Consider the following 22,200-nt stretch of genomic DNA (forward strand, 5'->3'; position numbering starts at 1 on the left):
ATCATTAATAAAGATTCAATAATTACGTCCACTACCGAAGTTGGAAGGAGGTTATGTTTTCGCCCCTGTTTGTGTTTGTTTGTTTTTGTTTGTGTTTATTTATGTTTGTGAACAGCTTTCTGGCCACAATTTTAATCGAGGAGTAATGAAACTTGCAGGGATTAACTGATATGTAAAAACCTGGAAATGATTAAATTTTGGAAGGTCAAGGTCGAAGTTCAAGGTCACGTTCAAGCAAAATGTCCAATTCACGTAATCAGCCATAGGTTTGGACATCGTTGTCACAGATACTTCAAATTTGGTTCACATTTGAGAGTATGAAAATCCACGCCAATTAATACATGTCAAGGTCGAGCAAAAAGTAGAGAAATAAGCTGCCGCAGCGGAGGTCTACGCTCTATTTATCCACAACGCGCATAACAGCAGTATTTCTAAATGGTGATATTAATTTAGCAGACTTAGAGTATGCTGATGATGCTGTCCTTATTAGCAGACCACAACAGGATTTGCAATGGTTGCTTACCAGAATGCATAAAATATCACAAGAGGTGGGGCTGAAGATAAATAGAAGGAAGACAGAGATGAGAAGAACAGTGTATGCAATGGAAGATGAAATGTCATTGGAGGGAGAGAGGATTAATGAGGTAGAATCAGTTAAGTATTTAGGAACAATAATCTCCAATACAGGGTCTTTAGAATTAGAGTTTAGCGAAAGATCAAAAAAAAAAAAAGCAAATCAGACAATGGCTACGTTAAGTAAAATTTAGAAATCAAATCGTCAAAAATTTCATCTAATAATCAGACAATAAATCAGTTTAGTGAGATCGGTGTTACTCTATGGACACGAGTCATGGCATGACAATGAAACAATCTCCAATAGATTAGTAGATTTGAGAATAAAGCCCTCAGAAGGATATTGGGGGTTAAATGGCGGGACAGGATTAGAAATGAAACTATAAGAGATTACTCGAGTACCATTTGTGAATGAGATCATGATGAGGGGTAGATGGAGATGGTTTGGGTATGCTCTTTGCCCTCCCCAAGATAGATTAGTTCACCAAACGTTTAACTGGGCTCCACAAGGCACTACAAGAATTGGAAGACCCAGGCCTACATGGCTTGGGACTATAAAGCGCGAAGTAGATGATGAAATGGATAAGTATTGAATTAAAAGCTCAAGATAGAGACGACTGGCGATATCTAACCGAGGCCCTTTGCGTCAATAGGCGTAGGAGTAGATGATGATGATGTCATCCTCATTATACGTTCTGCCCATGTCCATACCCTTTTCTTTTCTCTAAGAGATCTAACGTATGATTATTATGTAAAGAGACCACTTTTAAAAGTGCAAGCATAGAAACAAAAATGTTGCTTGCTTAAGCCACGCTGACTCTTGCACGAATTTGTGGCACGCATTGTCACGACTCGAGTCGTGAACTGGCGTGAACACGTCGTGAACTGGGGTGAAGTGTTCGCTAATCCGTGACATCGTGGCATGTCGTGACGAAAATTTTGAAATGTTCAAAATTTTGGTCACGACAAAATTTCGTGACTGGGTCGTGAACTATGCGCGAACTGTACGTGAACTCGTCGGGACGATGCGGGAAGTGCGCAAACTATTCGTGAACTCGTCGTGCCAGTTCATGTCAATGTGGACAGGTCAGCTGTGATTGAGGTATTTTTTTTTTTTTATCTTCAAGTTCGTGCCACAAAATGTCACGACTTGCCACGACAAATTCGTGGCAAAAAGTCGTGCAAGTGTCAGGGTACCCTTATGACACCCATCACCGCTACTTTCTAGAATAAACATTACAACTGGTCTCCTCTTTGTAAATTTGGTAAAAAATAATCGGTTTCAATTACCTGCGTTGATTTACAGCCATTCAATATGAAGAAAAACATAGATTCAGTAGAGCCTTATGCTACATATAACAACAACTACAACCGTTTCTAGTCTACTGCAGGACAAAGGCCTCAGACATATCAATTCAGGTCTGGGGTTTGGCCAGTTTTCACCACGACATCGGCCAGTGAGGATTGGTGATGGTACTAGATTTTAACCTGGTCGCTTACAGCAAACCAACCCAGTACGGGTGGCCCAGACTAGAACGCAAACCCTTTCACCACGTTAAGGTATCTCCACTCTGAAAAGAACTATTATTATTATTATTATTATTATTATTATTATTATTACTTGCTAAGCTACAGCCCTACTTGGAAAAGCAGGATGCTACAAACCCAAGGGCTCCAACAGGGAAAATAGCCCCGTGAGAATTGGAAACAATGAAATAAACAAACTACAAAGAAGTAATAAACAATTAAATAAAACAGTAATAAAACAAATTCATATATAAATGATAAAAACTTCAAAAGGCAAGAGGAAAAGAAATAAGATAGAATAGAGTGCTCGAGTGTACCCGCAAGCAAGAGAATAAACAAAATATAACTTCTAAAACCATTTTCCATGTAAAGGACAGCCCATAGGCCTCTGTGACTAAAGTGAAAAAGATGCTATATGAAAAAAAAAAAAAAAAAAGCATTTCCGGAGGGACTAACAAATAAACATACCTGGCGTGTAAACCGCAGAGCATCTCGAGAAGGGGGGGAGAGAGAGAGAGAGAGAGAGAGAGAGAGAGAGAGAGAGAGAGAGAGAGAGAGAGATTGAGGGGATTCGTAGGACGCAACTCTATAACATCGGTTTCAAACTACCTTACCGGAGAGATTCACACACCATGTTCGTCACGAACATTACGAGGCCTAGATTATCCTCGTAATACATCCTGGTTACCACGCCATTACCACAACTACGGCGTTAGCAACTTGAGAGAGAGAGAGAGAGAGAGAGATTTCCGGTCCAGGGTGGACAAGACAACCTGCGCTTCGCTTCTCTCCCTTCCTTTCTTTTTCTCCATAACAGCTGTGCACCTGTTGCCCTTTAACTGGCAGCACGAGTGATCCAATTCCGTTAACTTTTACCTTCCCATTTACATACACAATTCATCAAAACTTTAAAATAAACAAGAGCTTCAGTAACAAAACAAATTTTTAAAAAAAACGACCTATTCTTAAACAAATCCTGATGTAACTTCCTAGACAATACACAACCATGATTGCCAGACTGGGGTTCGAGTAACGCTCCAGCTTGTCAAGTTCCTTTGGTCGCTGCAACCTCACCGTCCTTGGGAGCGAAGGACGGGGGAGTTTTAGGGAGCCTATAGGTCTATCTGCTGAGTTATCAGCAGCCATTGCCTGGCCCTCCTTGATCCTAGCTTGGATGGAGAGGGGGGGGTTGGGCGCTGATCATATGTATATATGGTCAGTCTCTAAGACATTGTCTTGCTTGATAGGCTGTCCCTTGCCTCTGCTATTCATGAGCGTCCTTTAAACATTTAAATGTCAAATCTAAAAGTGTCTTCAATTTCTTGAAACCCTTTAAAGGTTTAAAAGTCGCTCATGAATGGCAGAGGCAAGGGACAGTGACATTGCCCTAGAGACTGACCATATATATTATATGATCAGCGCCCAAGCTAGGACCAGGGAGGGCTAGGCAGTGGCTGCTGATGACTCAGCAGATAGACCTATAGGCTCCCCGAAACTCCCCAACCTTAGCTCACAAGGATGGCAAGGTAGCAGACACTAACGAGTCTGAGCAGGACTCGAACCCCTGACTGACAAACACCAGGCAGATACGTTACTAATCAGGCCACAAAAACCTTATGGCCTTTATACCACACGTACTTCTAATACCTAGTGGAAGCTTCTTATAAAACCTTGAATCCGCATATTTGAAAGCTCTAAGGGTTACGGTGGCCTAGCATTCGCCGGACTGGGATTCGAGTCCCCCTCTAGCTCGATAGTTTTTTGTAGTGTCTTTCAATTGGCAGACGTATGGAAAAGTAGCGTATATAGTAAATATAAAAAAACTAGAACTTAAAACAAAGGAATGCCTATAAAACGCATGTAAAGGTAAAATTTCCAAATTTAACCTCTACGGGTCAACAAACTTCAAAATCAATATGATATAAAATTATTTATAGACGGAACACATTTATACATAACCTCTGATAGGCGAATAAGATAAACTTCCCATTATCGATAATTAGTCAAATTAATTCTCATAATAGCAATAAAACCAATAATAATAATATAACCATGAACAGCAATAATAATAACAATAACAATAATAATAACAACAACAACAACAACAATAATAATAATAATAATAGATTTCAGTCATGCTATAACATTCAATACGTAGTTCACGAACTTTCAACATGAAGAAAGGAGACAAAGATCATAGACTAAAGTAAAGGCAAGCTCGACTCAGATCAAAAGAACCGACCACCTTTGACTTTAATATGACGCACACGAAATTAGAACTCCGATTAAACTGTGGTGGCCGATGCGGTAACGTCCCTGACTGGTGAACGCCACACTGAGGTTTGAGACCCGCTCAAACTCGTTAGTTCCTTTGGTCGCTGCAACCTCACCATCCTTGAGAGCTATAGTTTGGGGGAGTCTATAGGTCTATCAGCTGAGTCATCAGTAGCCATTGCCTGGCCCTTTCCTTGGTCCTATCTTGGGTGGAGAGGTGGCTTTGGCGTTAATCATATGTATATAAGGTCAGTCTCTAGGGCATTGTCCTGCTTGATAGGGCAATGTCACTGTCACTTGCCTCTGCCATTCATGAGCGACCTTTAAACCCTATTCATTTTATGGCTTTCATTCAGAACCATAAACATTCTTTATCATCATCATCATCATCTCCTATATCTATTGACACAAAGGGCCTCGGTTACATTTCGCCATTCGTCTCTATCTTGAGGTTTTAAATCAATACTTCTCCATTCATCGTCTCCTACTTCACGCTTCATAGTCCTCAGCCATGTAGGCCTGGGAGTCTTCCAACTCTTCTAGTGCCTTGTGGAGCCCAGCTGAACGTTTGGTGATTGATTGATTGATTGATTTAAAGTTTTCTGGCATCCTGACATCTAAGGTCATTGACGCCGATATTTATTTTATATAAAAAATAAAAGAATATTCAATGAAAACCATAAAAGTTAAGATGTCATTATATAAGTTAAATAGCTTTCAGAAGACCTGAAATAAATCTAAAAATGCAGCTCGCATAGTAGGACACATCATGTCCAAGAATCTTGGCAAGGGTGAACCTGCCATCCTCACCTTCATCCTCGCCAAGATTCTTGGACATGATGTGTCCTACTATGCGAGCGGTAGTTTTAGATTTGGTGAACTAATCTCTCTCAAATAACGGCTAAGGTTCACGACTTTAGAAATGACTCCAATCAGAGACAAAAAATATACTGACACCAAGAAAATTACAGGGTTCCAGGTTCCACGTTATCATTAACTTCTGCGGATACAAATGGCTGCAGACAATGCACCAGCAAGCAAATGTGTTCGATAATTCCACCTTCACGGGACCAACGATTGCATTCATGACAATATGCACATTATCCATCATACAAGGTCAAACCCGGTTGTCGAACCTGATTGTCCGGCAATGTGCACATTATCCACCATAAAGCGGGGGTTCCAAGGTCGAACAGTTGTCGAACCTGGTTGTCAAAACGGTTCGAAGAGGTGGAGCCTGTCAAAAATGCATTAAGGTTTGTGGACAATGGAGCCCCGCCTACAAAAGTCAGGTGAAAACAGACTTTGCGTGTTTGACAACCAAATACCCCGTTCATACGTTCGAACATCACTTCAAACACATGTCTGCCAAACCGCATTCGACGAACTATTCGATCGTGTAACCCAGCCCTTAGAGGTCACAAGTCTGTCAAAAATGCTGTTGCTTTTTAGTTACTGTTGCCGAGGTGGACAACACCCTCGGTACAGCTGGCTTCATTCGTTCCGGTACACTTCACGAGAAGCTAATTTTAAGTGGCCTGTGGTAGCCTAACCAATCTCTCGAAATTATGGGCAATATTATATGGATAATATTAAGTACACTTGCAACAGATGATCAGCCGAGACTATATAATAAGCTCCCACGAAATATTCGAATGATTGAAGACATTAAGGCTTTCAAGAGGAAACCGAAGACTTTCTAATTTCATGAGTCTTTTGACAGTGACGATTTAACAGTAAATGAACAATGTGTGACTTGAAAAGATAAATACTCTGAACGAACAAGGTAAAACGACAGTGGAGGTCCTGTAGAGAGTGGGGTTCCCCTGCTGTATGGGACCTAGAGGTCCTGTAGAGAGCGGGGTTTCCCTGCTGTATGGGACCGGAAAAGCAGCCATCAAAGTAAAGTAAGTAAAAGTAAGTGTATTTCACTGGAAACCATTATCATACTGCTGATGACTCGTACCTCGCCATGAACAATGGCTTCAGCTTTGAACTATTACAATTGACAAAAGCTTTGTTTATTCAACCTAAGAAAAATAACCTAAGATTAAAGCTCAAGTTAGAGACGACTGGCGAAATCTAACCGAGGGCTGCTTTTTTCCGGTCCTGTACAGCAGGGGAGCCCTACTTTCTACGGAACCTCCCAGTCATTTTATCTTGTTCGTTCGAAAGCATTCGACATTTCACATCTCGTATTGCTCGCTTACTGTTAAATCATCAATATCGAAGCACTCGCAGAATAAAAGTCTGCAATTTCCTCTTGAAAGCCTTAATATCTTCAATCATTCGGATGTCTCGTGAGAGCTTCTTGGGTAAGAGGAGATGATGATGATGATGATGATGATGAAAGAACTTCAATTATAGATGTCAAGATTGGTTGGACCAAGGGAGCGACACCTACATGCACTTAACACCGGAAACCCCATAAAGCTCAAATTAAGTTGCAGGAGAGGCCTAGTTGGAGCAATTGCGGCCAACAACGAGAACCAAGAATCAGTAGAGTGAAACTTAGCTGGATAAGGAACACAAGGAATCTTAGATATAATGTAAGAATCGACTTGCATTCACCTTTTAATAGTTCCAAGAGGTTCAATTCTAGAAAATTGAACAAGGCAAGTTGTAGACCTACTTATGCAGAAAACAGCAGGAAAATAGGCCAAAAGACCACTCGACAAGCGGGGATTTTATCTTGTGATTGTATTTTTTTATATTCTATATATGTAAGCATTCAATGGGCAAGGACTATGTGTATAGTTTATATTTATTTACATATCAGATGGAGACGACTGACGAAATCTAACTGAGGCCCTTTGCGTCAATAGGCGTAGGAGATAATGATGATGACACATTAGAAACATGAAAATCAGAATTAGTTGCAAAATAATCACGATGTTTTTGTTACTCATTATTATTCTTCTCAAATTGAAAGAAAATATATGTAACGATTCAATTATTATTATTATTATTATTATTATTAAATGCTAAGCTACAACCCTAGTTGGAAAAGCAAGATGCTATAAGCCCAGGGGCCCCAACGGAAAATAGCCCAGTGAGGAAAGGAAACAAGGGAAAATTAAATATTTTAAGAACAGTAACAACAAAACAAGAGGAAGAGAAAGTGGATAGAACAGCTACAACATTTCCAGTTAGCCAAAGTATACCAGTTTTATTGACGAAAGATTATGAATTTTTGTAAACTGTTGCTTTTTATCTAGGCTAGTAGAATAAATGAAAGTTTTATTGGCAAAGGATTCAACTGCTAAGATTGTATTCTATTGTTTAGTACGGATAGCATTATCTATTCCTTTATCTATTTAGTAGCAAAGCATAGGAAATTATCAGTATAAACCTTGAATTAAAAGTAACGATATATGAAATTATTCTCTAGTGTTCTTCCCACAGTCATCTCTACATTAAGGGGTCGGTTGCCTGATACGCCCTCTCCAAAGCCTTCGATCAAAGGTATCCTCTTCCACCAAACCTCTTCTCTCCATATCATCCTTCACCTTATCTCGCCATCTAATTCTCTGCCTCCCTCTCGATCTTCTCCCTCCCAAGCCCTCCTCACTCACTCCCCACCATCCATCTTTAATCCAATTATTCCCAAGTGTTGTTTTGCAAAGGCAGGTGTTATAACCGAGGGGGCTACATCTTTTTCAATGGATACAGTCGAACGTTCTATCCAATCTTGTTTCTCTTCCTCTTGCATTTTTTTTTAAGTTTTTATAGTTTATATATATGACAGATCTAATTTCATGTTGTTACTGTTCTTAAAATATTTTATTTTAATTGTTATTACTTCTCTTGTAGTTTATTAATTTCCTTGTTTCCTTTCCTCACTGGAATATTTTCCCTACTGGAGCCCTTGGGCGTATAGCATCCTGCTTTTCCAACTAGGGTTACAGCTTAGCTTGTAGTAATAATAATAATAATAATAATAATAATAATAATAATAATAATAAGGCAATGTCTAGGTGTCATGATAACCATCATCACTTCTCAAAACTAGGCCTACGTCTGCAAAAGCCTACACCGTGTCAGATTACCACGTACGTTTTGCTCCAAAGCAAGTTAGAAAGAGACGTGTACCAACCGTGTGTCACACGATCGTACATAGTAACGACATTTCATTTTGTGTATATATTATGCTTGTATTTTCGCTCTCCCCTCGCACTGATAAGAACCTGAATAAACATGTCTGTTTTTCTTACCGTTAAGTGTTAACCGGTGCTGTGTCGGTTTGAACGTGAAATTGCCTCTTATGTTTTGTATGTCCTTTTTGCCTGGGGTTTATGTATATATAAATGAGCGTTCTGTAATAAAGTTGACTCAGTTGCTTTCATCCTGCCTTTGAGTCACAACCTTCTTTCGACCCGTCACATTGGTTGGTACAGACGACTTATACTCACACTTACACATACACCGAATTACATATACACATACTCATACACTTGTACTGTACATACACATATGCCATAAGTTGTGACATCTAAATTTCTGAAATCTTCTTGTAACAATTACGATCTAGTTTTACCAAAGGACACTGATTACGACTATTATTATTATTATTACTAGCCAAGCTACAACCCTAGTTGGAAAAGCAAGACGCGATAAGCCCAAGGGCTACAATAGGGAAAAATAGCCCAGTGAGGAAAGAAAATAAATAAATGGTGAGAACAAGTTAAGAATTTTTTTTTCTAACTTTTATTTAAGAACAAGTTAAGAATAAATCATTCTAAAACAGTAACAACGTCAAAACAGATATGTCCTATATAAACTATTAACAACGGCAAAAACAGATATGTCATATATACTCTATTAAAAGACTATTTTTATAGAAACACAGACTGTCCTTTTGTTGTGTACGGATAGATTTCAACGTTTCTCATTTGTGAATTTTCATTTCTTATTTGTAAACAGTTCCAAAGTTAATGTTTTTCATGTTTAAATAAACGTTATATCTATACACAGTCGAAATGGATTTGGAAAAAAAAAAGGGGGGGCTTTTGAGAAACCTCAGTCTACAGATCGGTGTCATTTTTAGATTGTGCTAAATTTTAAATCGCCAATTCATACATGTAATAAAATAATGGCTAAGATAAAAAAAAAGGATAAAAAAAGGATAAAAAAAAGGATAAAAAAAAACCAGAACAGAAGTTTGGACATATAAAATAGCAAGAAAAAATTGCATGAAAATGACAGGAGACTCATATCTTCGACTGCAAAAAGAAAAAAAAAAAAAAAAAAGGCTACGTTGAGGTGGCAGCTTTATTGAAAACTTTAAATCTCCAATTAACACAGGTAAAAAAAAATAATGACATAATAATAGGAAAAAAATCACTTAAAAGTTCTGACATAAAAAGCGCCAAGACAAATTGCATGAAAATGACAGAAGACTCAAATCATCGACTAACAAAAACAGCTACTTTAGAGGTGGCAGCTTTACTAAAACAACACGGTAATCCGTTCGAATTACTTCAAGAACACAAGGCAGAGTATTTACCCTTCAACAGGTACAATTCCTTCTGAACTGGCTCCAGTTAGCTGGCCATTTCCTGGTCCTAACGATTAAAATCATTCGTCAACATCAGGACAAAAGGGTGGGAGACCCAAGGGGAAGTCCTAGACTGTGGAGGCAGGTTATCGTACCCCGTCGGCCGAACAGGAGGATTCCCTAAATATCTGATGGCTAAATTTCCTATCTGGCTACTCGAGCCGGTTGATCTGGAGTTACGCATACATGGGAACTTGGGAAGCGGACTTATTGTCCTCGCGTAAATAACCTTGACCAGACGAAACTGCTACGATAATGTATGAACTTAAAACCATATAAGCTATATGTAGTGTATACACACACACACACACACACACACATATATATATATATATATCTATACACACACATATATATATAAATATATATATATATATATATATATATATATAAATATATATATATATATATATATATATATATATATATATATATATATATATATATATATATATATATATCCCTTTCTGATTGTAGACACCTTAACGGAGTGAAAGGGTTTGTGTATTATTATCAAATGCTAAGCTACAACCCTAGTTGGAAAAGCAGGATGCTATAAACCCAAGGGCCCCAGCTGGGAACATAGCCCAGCGAGGAAAGGAAACAATGAAAAATAAAATATTTTAGAACAGTAACATTAAAATAAATATTTCCTATAAAAACTTTTAAAAAACAACAGGAAGAGAAATAAGATAGAATAATGTGCCCGAGTGTACCCTCAACCAAGAGAACTCTACCCCAGCACAGTGGAAGGGCATGGTACAGAGGCTATGACACTACCCAAGACTAGAGAACAATGGTGTTTTTAGTGTCTTTCTACTAGAAGAGCTTACCATAGCTAAAGTCTTTTCTAATGTTCTAGAAGTAATGACATACTGCATATATGTAGTCTTGGCCTGTACAGATTGTAACTCTTCCGATAAAATCAATCCATATTTAACATACTTAAATCAATACAAGTATACTAGTCAATAAATCATACATATAAACAATGTACTACTCAAAATGATAACATATACAATACTTCCTGTGTTTTAACTGGTACGTCCCATTGTATGAACATTACCTCGTTTGCCTTATTACATGCCTCTCTAAATGTTACATCCTGATATATAGTATTGTATGATATATATATATAATATATATATATATATATATATATATATATATATATGTGTGTGTGTATATATATACAGTTTATATACTATATATATATATATATATATAGTGTATATATATATATATATATATGAATGTATGTATGTATATATATATATATATATATATATATATATATATATTGTATGTATATATACATATATATATGGTATGTATATATATAAATATATATATACAATATATATATATATATATATATACAATATATATATATATAAATATATGTGTTTGTCTAGTTTCCATGTGACATACATTCATAAATTTACAAAAGAGAGAAAGACTTAGTATGCTGAACCTCACGTCATCAAAAAATGAATCATTCCAACTAGCTAAAGACAAACCGAAGCATCACAGATAAAATGAGGATAAAATGATAAAGCATCTTGGTCCAACGGTCAAAAAAGTATAAGGTCAGCCTGTGATGTGGCCTGATTGGTAACGTCTCTGCCTGGTGTTTGCCAGTCGGGGGTTCGAGTCCCGCTCAGACTCGTTAGTGCCTTTAGTGTCTGCAACCTTACCATCCTTGGGAGCCTATAGGTCTATCTGCTGAGTCATCAGCAGCCACTGCCTGGCCCTCCCTGGTCCTGGCTTGGGTGGAGAGGAGGCTTGGGCGCTGATCATATAATATATGGTCAGTCTCTAGGGCATTTTCCTAATTGCTAGGGCAATGTCACTGTCCCGTGCCTTTCCCATTCATGAGCGACCTTTAAACCTTTAAATACTGTCTTGACATCACACCATCCCATGGACAATACCATAACACTTGACAACAATGAAATTACCAAGCAATTCTTCTCTCAAGAGGTTAACCAATGCACTGAAATTGTTCAGTAGTTACTTTCCTCTTGGCTAGGGCAGAAAACTCTCTCTAACTATGGTAAGCAGGTCTTCTAGGAGAAGGACATTCCAAAATCAAACCATTGTTCTATAGTTTTGGGTAGTGCCATAGCCTCTGTACCATGGTCTTCCACTGTCTTGTGGTAGAGTTCTCTTGCTTGAGGGTAAAATCGAGCACACTATTGTATCATATTTCTCTTCCTCTTTGTTTTTTTGTTTTTTAAAGTTTTCATCCTCTTGCTATTTTTAAGTTTTTTATAGTTTATAAATGAAAGATTTATTTAAATGTTATTATTCTTAAATTTCTTTTCTAGATTTTTCTTCTTTCATTTCCTCACTGGGCTTTTTTCCCTGTTGGAGCCCTTGGGCTTATAGCATCTTGCATTTCCAACTAGAGTTGTGGCTAAGCAAGTGCCTGGCTCTATATATATATATATATATATATATATATATATATATATATATATATATATATATATATATAGACAGGCACTTGCTTATTGTCATATATATATAAGGGAGACTGAGCATCATAGGCTGCTTTGTGAAGACGACGTACATTTTTTTTTTTTATACTGACGCCATTCAGGAGCGCTATCGTGACTTGCCAATTTGAGTTCTTTCAATATTTCAATAATCATCTCTTCATCTGTATTTTAATAACCATTAGAGAAATGATGCCTAAGACATATCATTAAAAATCACATCCCCAAAATTTTGAGATCACTAGACGAATGAACATATTTCTTTTACGTTGTTATTATTATTATTATTATTATTATTATTATTATTATTATTATTATTAGCTAAGCTACACGGTAGACTTATTTGAACCTAACTGACGTAAATATAGGCCGTTCCAAAAGCAAGCTTACTTTCAAAGTCTATAGAATACAGCTTACTTCTTTACCAAGGTCTATAGAATACAGCTTACTCCCTTACCAAGGCCTATGTAATACAGCTTACTTCTTTACCAAGGCCTTTAGGATACAGCTTACTTATTTACCAAGGCCTATACAAGACAGCTTACTCCTCTACCAAGGTCTATAGAATACAGCTTACTTCTTTACCAAGGTCTATAGAATACAGCCTACTTCTTTACCAAGGCCTATAGAACACAGCTTACTTCTTTACCAAGGCCTATAGAATACAGCTTACTTCTTTACCAAGGTCTATAGAATACGTCTTACTTCTTTACCAAGGCCTATAGAATACAGCTTACTTCTTTACCAAGGTCTATAGAATACGTCTTACTTCTTTACCAAGGCCTATAGAATACAGCTTACTTCTTTACCAAGGTCTATAGAATACGTCTTACTTCTTTACCAAGGCCTATAGAATACAGCTTACTTCTTTAACGTTCTGTCGTCAAATTAAAAAGCCTTTAATACGCCATATAGGATAATCATTGAGAGAGAGAGAGAGAGAGAGAGAGAGAGAGAGAGAGAGAGAGAGAGAGAGAGAGAGAGAGAGAGAGAGAGAGAGAGTTACTTAAATAACCGAACTGCCGTAAGCAAGCGTTAACAATAATAATTTCCCTACGAACTATAACTTCTTAAAAAAATCACATTCTAATGTTTCACCAAAAGTCTTACAATTTGCAACATGGAACTGAAAAAAACTAAAAAGCAGATTTTTTCTTATTAGGCATCTTTTTTTTTTCATTTTCTTTCAGAAAACCTCTTCGTCTTGTGTAACGACGTCTCAAGAATCAACTGAGGAGAGAGTTTAACTAAAAATGGATGACTCGTGAGTTTTGCAAAAGGCGTCAACAAGTTTAAAAGTAACAGACCGTACAGTTTCCAAGTTACTGTCTAGTTAAAAAAAAATACTGTAACACGGCTTTGTCATAGAACGAAGACGAGCCTAGACTGCTATTGAATATTGACAATAGCAAGTCTTTTCAAAGTTTGTATATGACATATCTGTTTTGATGTTACTGTTTTTAGAATAATTTATTGTTAATTTTTTTCTCATCGTTTATTTATTTCCTTATTTCCTTTCCTCACTAAGCTATTTTTCCCTGTTGGAGTCCTTGGGCTTATAGCATCTTGCTTTTCCAACAAGGGTTGTACCTTGGATAATAATAATAATAATAATAATAATAATAATAATAATAACAGAAAGGAATAGCATCTATGTGGATAAGGTTTGTTTGAGCTCATGATAAAAAAAAACCGAATACGGCAAATGTATTGGGAAGCTTGAAACAGAGCCGATAAAACTATGTAGGCTTTAAAAAAAAAAAAAAAAAAAAAAAAAAAAAAAATCTAGCATTCAGACACTACGTGATCTGTGTTCCAAATTTATTCAAACTACTTCAGCAACTTCGACTTGACCAGTTTGAGAAAAAAAAACAACCATAAAACAGGATTCAAGTGAGGCCCAGTCTGGACCTTTAAATAGCAAGCATACAGGTCTTGTAGCCTGATAGCTTAAACAATCTTGTAAGTTATCGGGTTTAATATTCAACTATATTCAAGGATGAATCTGAACCCAATTTTACATGATCGAAGATTGGCAAAGGCAAATCTGATATATTGCAAAGGGTAAATTGAATTAAGAATTCCGTAAATATATTTACCAACATCAATCAACCCTCAAGCCCTGTGGCAGGGGTGTAAGCTTGGGTATAAGAACAGTGCCATCGTACGTCCTGTGTGTCATAGAAAGCGACTAAAAGGACACCTTCTCTCTGGTTACGGTTCACTTTCCCATTGCCTACACATACACCGAATAGTTTGGTCTAATCTTTACATGTTCTCCTCTGTCCCCATACACCTGACAACACTGATATTACCAAACAATTCTTCTTCACCCAAGGGGTTAACTACTGCACTGTAATTGTTCAGTGGCTACTTTCCTCTTGGTAAGGGTAGAAGAGACTCTTGAGCTATGGTAAGCAGCTCTTCTAGGAAAAGGACACACCAAAATCAAACCATTGTTCTCTAGTCTTGGGTAGTGACATACCCTCTGTACCATGGTCTTCAACTGTCTTGGGTTAGAATTCTCGTGCTTGAGGGTATACTCGGGCATACTATTCTATCTAATTTATATTTCTTTTGTTTTGTTAAACTTTATATAGTTTATATAGGAGATATTTATTTTAATGACCTAACTCTTCTTAAATATTTTTTTTTTACTTTTTCCTCTCCTCACAGGGATATTTTCCCTGTTGGAACACCTGGGCTTATAGCATCCTGCTTTTCCAACTAGGGTTGTAGCTTAACAAGTAATAATAATAATAAAAAGAATAGGACCACTGTCAATTATCATTACTAGCTAAGCTGCAACCCTAGTTGGAAAAACAAGATGCTATAAAGCCCAAGGGCTCCAACATGGGAAAATAGCCCAGTGAGGAAATGAAATAAGAAACTAAAAAAACGATATGGGAAGTAATGAAATATTAAAATGAAATGTTTTAAAAGCAATAACAACATTAAAACAAAATATTTCATATGTAAACTATAAAAAGACTTATGTCATCCTGTTCAACATGAAAACATTTGCTGGTAATTTGAACTTTTGAAGTTCAACAAGGCTACCCGATTAGGAACATCATTCCACAATATGGAAACTGCTGTATTGCCGTTGGACTCTTACGTCTAAGGCTAGACCCACCTCCGATAACCGTGGTTGATATGCATACGATGGGAGAGAAGTAATTCAACCATTTTTCAACTTTCCCATCTCACCTTGGAATGCGTTTTGCTGAATATACATAAATCCGAAATAGACTAATATGATAACAGATCATATTAGTCATCGAACTATACATTTCTGTGGACTATGACCTGTTGAATCTACACATCAGGTCTCGTGTCTATATGATAATTAGAAAAAAAAATATAATCCTACATAGATCCAAACTCGAGGATTAAATGTTTCACGATATGTTTCCTAAGAGAGAGAGAGAGAGAGAGAGAGAGAGAGAGAGAGAGAGAGAGAGAGAGAGAGAGAGAGAGAGAGAGAGAGAGAGTAAAACAATGATCCTTACATGACGAATGTGTTCGTGAAGTCATGGATGGACGGTGGACTGATTGTGGGAGACAATCTCACGATAGGAAAACACTATCACGAAAGTCTCTCGGAATTAATGGTACTACTTTGAATACAGCTTATTAAATATTGAAATGTGGGACGGCGGAAAATTACGTTGGTTAGTAAAAAACAAGGCGATCGCTCTTTCGTTGTTATATTGTATTATTATTTTTATCATTAATAATAATAATAGTAGAAGAAGAAGAAGAAGAAGTAGTAGTAGTAGTAGTAGTAGTAGTAGTAGTAGTAAAACTACAACCCTAGTTGGAAAAGCAGGATGCTATATCAAACCCAAGGGCTCCAATAAGGAAAAATGGCCCAGTGAGGAAAGGAAACAAAGAAATAAATAAACTACAAGAGAAGTAATTAAAAATTAAAACAAAACATCATAAGCACAGTAACACCACTAAAATAGATATTACATATATAAACCAGAAAAACCAAAAAAAAAAAAACAATCACGAGAAAGAGAAATAGGATATTGGTGTCCCCGTGGTACCCTTAATCAAGAGAATGAATTCAGGTCATAACAAGCACGGAGAAAGGTAGCCGTGAGGGAAGTGTGTTTTTTTTTTCCAACGATCCTTATTTGGAAGTGTCTTAACGACGTCTGCCAAAAGCAGGATCCACAATTGCATAAATACATAATTTGCTGTAACTATCTGAACGTGTGTAACAGCGGATATGGAGGAGAAAGATCTCAACAGTGGAGGACATCGGAGACAGAAATAGCGATCCTGTATAGCGGGAAAAAGCTTTATTATTATTATTATTATTATTACTTGCTAAGCTAACAACCCTAGTTGGAAAAGCAAGATGCTATAAGCCCAGGGGCTCCAACAGGAATAGCCCAGTGAGGAATTGAAAGAAGGACAAAGCAAATATTTTAAGAACAGAAACATTAATATGAATATCTCGTGTTAACCAAAAAAAAAAAAAGCAAGATGAGGAGAAATAGATAGAATAATGTACCCTCAAGCAAGAGAACTACCACAAGGCAGTGGAAGACCATAGTACAGAGGCTATGGCACTACCCAAGATTGGAGAACAATGGTTTGAGTTTGGAGTGCCCTACTCCTAGAAGAGCTGCTGACCATAGCTAAAGAGTCTCTTCTACCCTTACCAAGAAGAAAGTAGCCACTGAACGGTTATAGTGCAGTAGTTAACCCCCTGAGCGAAGAAGAAGAAGCAGCTGTCACTAACTGAAAGCAGTCGTTATTATTTGCCTGAGATGAAGTTAAAACTGTGAAATGCAAAGACAGTTAGCATTGCTTTCGCTTAAGGTTTCAAGTGACCAGTGACGCTAGACTTCGGCAATTTGATCCTGCAATGCAACTCTTACATTAAATCATCCAAAACAGAATTTAAAAGGTAGAATTAGGTGGATAACTGGTTAGTCTGTACACAGAGAGAGAGAAATGCAAACAATACAAGGATAAGTTTAAGATGACGTCAGCGTCTAACATGGAGAATCCATAAAATAGATGGAAAAAATATCGAAGGAAAGAGAAATAGGATAACCTGCCATCCTTGACACGATGTATGATACGAAGCAACAGCAAAGTCGACGACAGTGGATGTGAGACTTGAATAGTTCTCTTGCTTGAGGGTACACTGAGGCACACTATTCTATCGAATTTCTCTTCCTCTTATTTTGTTAAAGTTTTTATAGTTCATATAGGAGATATTTATTTTAATGTTGTTACTGTTCTTAAAATATTTTATTTTTCCTTGTTTCCTTTCCTCACTGTGCTGTTTTCCCAGTTGGGGCCCCTGGGCTTATAGCATCCTGCTTTTCCAACTAGGGTTGTAGCTTAGCAATTAATAATAATAATAATAATAATAATAATAATAATAATAAAAATAATAATAATAATGATGATACAGGTACATCATCGATATTATTATTATTATTATCATTATTATTATTATTACTTGCTAAGCTAACACCCTAGCTGAAAAAGCAGGATACTATTACCCAAGGGCCCCAACAGGGGAAAATAGCCCAGTGAGTAAAGGAAACAGAAAAAGAAAAATATTTCAAGAACAGTACCAACATTAAAATAAATAGTTCCTGTATATACTATATAAACTTTAACAAAACAAGAGGAAGAGAAATTGGATGGAATAGTGTGCCCGAGTGTACCCTCAACATAGGCCTATAGGGTTTTGGGTGGATATCACCTTCGAAACGTTTTTGCAAAAAAATATTATCGATGAATCTTCTGTAAAAATAAATTTCTAATTAATTTTGTTATTACTAATAATAACTACTGTAATTCCATCTACCACAATCAACCCAAAGTGACACTAGAGAAATTACAAGACATAATAAATAGAGGAGCAAGACTGATGAAAGGAGTTCCACCCTGAGAAAGGAATACTTCTGCACCAATTGCATTAAATTCGCTGCCTGTCAAAGCTAGAATAGACCCGAGTTCAAGATATGAGCAACAACCCACCAAAGTTATCAGAACCAGACGTCCAAAATATCTAAGAGCATTGTTACGTATCGTGCAGCCAACGAGCCGTGCAGACACGAGAACAATTAAAGATGGTTTCAAATTATCGGAGCCAAAATATACGTCTACTGTAGGTTCTAGAAGCTAGAGCTTTCAAAGACCCTTGCTTTATAAATGCTTCGATGATGTGGATGTGATACTTAAAATACATAAGAATGTATACGATTAACAATAGGAGGAAGAACGTTTAGTTATGCTGCACCGAGACTCTTCAACGACCTTCCACTTGATGTCAAGAATAGTAAAAATAGTGACCTGAAAACTATTAAGCCTGAATACAAATGCTAGCGAAATAACTGATAACGACACAGAGCAAAATATTAACAGGAAAGAAATTATTTTCACACACCAAGGCCCGCCTGAACAGACTTTATTGTCTGATGGAGGGCGAGAAGTAAACCCGTAAAAGTGAGTAAAGTAACATATCTTGTAGGTCCTTTGTGCATTGGGTTACCAGCGGCAGCGTTACCAGATTATTTCCATTGGATTATCGTACATGAGCCTTAAAATTGTCGTTTTTTCAACCAAAATTATCGTACACACTTTCAACATGATTATTGAGTAACATATATAACTCATTTCAAGGCATTTTAGTATAATTGTTTAATCAAACACACACACACACATTTGTATATACCTAGGGTATGTATCGTACATCGTACTGGACCTAAAATAATGTACATGTACGATAATTATCGTACGAATGGCACCCCTGTAATACCCTGTGTGATAGGACCAGGAAATCTCCCTTTAAAGTAAAATAAGTTAAAAGGCGTTCATCAGAAAATGGTCAGCTTAAAATATCCCTTATATTTATTCCTAATAAGGTTATTGGCCCAGGGCCCACCCATAACCCCCCCCCCCCCGGGAAATTATAAATTCCTCCCCATAATGCTAATTTCAGAACAAGACTGTTAGCCGTTTCACCACATTCGACTATTTACCAGATACAAACTCAGCTCTCGGATTTTGGAAAAATTGTTGATCTTACTCGAGGAGAATGAATTTGCACATCAAATGGCAAGGATGTAAGGTTTAGTGGAAGAGGATGCCTTTGATAGAAGGCACTGGAAATGGCAAATCAGGCAACCGACCCTTTAATGTAGGGATACCGGTGGGGAAGAAGACTCACAATTGTAATGTCAAGAATGTCGTGGAAGAAAACAAAAGGTTTCAAGCAGAATGGATCTTTGGTATTCAGTCAAAACCCTACAAAACAAAGCCATAAAGGGAACACTGGGTCCAGGAATGCAGAAAGGTAGGTACACACACAAGGCGCAGGGTAGACGACTGACCGCTACCTATTGCCATAAACAGAATTTACGTCGACAGTGAAATGGCTTGCTTAGAAAACTCATTGTGTAATGTTGAAAATAGAAAAAAAAAAAACATAATACTGTTATGTCTTGCCTATAACTTCAAAAGTTCAAACTTGCCAGCAAATGTTTTGATGTTGAACAGGCTGATGTGTCTTTTTATATACGAAAAAAACTGTTTCAATGTTGTTACTGTACTTAATATATTTTAATCGTTCGTTATTCTCATAGAGTTTATTTCCTTATTTCCTCTCCTCACTGGGCTATTTTTCCCTGTTGGGGCCTTTGGCTTATAGCATCCTAGCATCCTGCTCTTCTAACTGGGGTTGTAGCTTAGCTAATAATAAATAATAATAATAATAATAATATCAAATAACTTCTTCAAGCAATTTATTTCACGAGTTAAAGAATTTACAATATCTACATGTAAAGACAGATGACAGAACTAGGCCAAGGTTGAAAGACCCGAGTTAAAAATGCCAAATCTAAAAATAAATAACGTAAACAGACACATCAAACTTCTTATTTAAAAATAATTGTTCCTTATAGTGAATGAATAAAACTCGGAAATTTAAGTTACGCGACTCGTAGGCCTAAAATTAAACAGTTTAATTACGAAAACCTAATTATGTTTAGCGATTCACCAACCACGTGAATAGGGCGATATTTAAAAAAAAAATTATAGGCCTAGTCTCATTGCAAATCGTTTTTGCAGAAATCAACAGATACCGTGTTTAAACTGTATATGAAAGATCTATTTCAATGTTGTTTGCTCTTAAATCGTTTTAGTTGTTCATTGTTACTCTTTTTGTTTATTTTCATGTTTCCCTTCCTCACTGGGCTATTTTCCCCCATTGGAGCCCTTGGGCTTAAAGCATCTTGCATTTCCAACTAGGGTTGTAGCTTGAATAATAATAATAATAATAATAATAATAATAATAATAATAATAAATTAAAATAATAATAATGATAATAATAAAAGTAACTAAAATAATAATAAAGATAATAGATAATAAAAATAATAATTGTAATATTAATAATAATTAAAATAATAATAATAATAATAATAATAATAAAGGCAAATTTGAGTGGAAGGTTCAGGAGTAAAGGAGGAGGTAAAGTACAACAAGCCGGAGAATTTATGCCCTGGGCACGCCAACCGCTTTGTCAAAACAGGTTGTTACCATGCAATAGGAGGAGCCAAAGCCCTGGCATGCAGCAGGCTTTGATAAACTTCGAAACTGACAAAATGTAATAACTAGAATATTACTTTTATAATAAATTTATCTACATGCTACTAGCAACAGCTAGCAATGCCTAAATATGAATAAAAAAAATTTTTAATCAATATTGTATATCGTATTAGAATAATACAGAGTAATTGATAACGCTAAAACTTTATATATATATATATATATATATATATATATATATATATATATATATATATATATATATATATATATATATATATATATATATATAAAACATGCTAATTTTAGGCAAGACTAAATTCCGGTCAAAAGTTTTTCCCCGCCACTATGGGGAGGGGAATTTGCAATTCTAAAAATAACACAAACATATATAAGAACCTCAAATGAAATACAAATTTTAACCTTCACACAAAATACAGCTTAAGGTACAGAGGACACAATAGCCTGAGACTCGACAAATGTACTTGAGAGATATTCAGTCTTACCCCTTTCCCGATTCGACGTCGTATTTCATATTTCTTACTGATGTGGGGGTCTATTTCTGTAATGCCTTCTTTATCCCCCATTTCGGATAAGATTCGGGTAAAGAGATTTCAACACCACACATCCAGTTCAGTAACACAGAAAGAACGCCATGCGTCTGAATGTCACCACCGATTCTAGTACACTGACCGATCTGAGCAAAAGGTAGCAGGGTTGTCATTGCTGATTTTGAATACGCGCTATATGAACTTACAAAACACGCCAGAAATTTTTTATTTAGAGATCCAACAGTGATGAAGCAGCAGTTTTTTCAATATGTCAATTTGGGAAGAAAGACTCTAGAAGGCAACCAGTTTATCATATCATATACTACTAGCGGGAATAGGATGTTATTTAGCGATAGCGTCATATAGTGAAACCATGTCAGGTAGTGAAAACGCGCTAAATCTCCAGAAATACGCCAAATCTAGCGCGAATGGCACTGCAATGGCAACGCTGAAAAGCAGTGAGTCCTGAGTGACTCCGGACCAGAGTCCCACAACCACGCTCATAAAGTAGTTCTCAAATGCTAGTATGATTTCTGTTACAATGTCACTTCAAATAATAGTTAATGGTTGTTTTTATCATTCATCTTAGACAACGGTACGTGTTTTAAAAGAAATTAACATCAACCAACT

The 22,200-nt window shown here is 36.6% G+C and overlaps 1 protein-coding gene across 1 annotated transcript in view; it reads right to left on the reverse strand.

Annotated features, from left to right (window-relative positions):
- Erk7 (Extracellularly regulated kinase 7) overlaps nt 1-21,697 on the reverse strand; it is a 205,653-nt gene extending 183,956 nt beyond the window's left edge. Inside the window, exon 1 of the mRNA XM_068347956.1 lies at nt 21,526-21,697. Within this exon, the coding sequence (XP_068204057.1) occupies nt 21,526-21,606 (81 nt within the window). The 5' untranslated portion in view covers nt 21,607-21,697. The remainder of the gene's footprint in view (nt 1-21,525) is intronic.
- Nucleotides 21,698-22,200: the final 503 nt, after the last annotated feature.

The sequence above is a fragment of the Palaemon carinicauda genome, chromosome 24, assembly GCF_036898095.1.
Source record: "Palaemon carinicauda isolate YSFRI2023 chromosome 24, ASM3689809v2, whole genome shotgun sequence".
Lineage (NCBI taxonomy): Eukaryota > Metazoa > Arthropoda > Malacostraca > Decapoda > Palaemonidae > Palaemon > Palaemon carinicauda.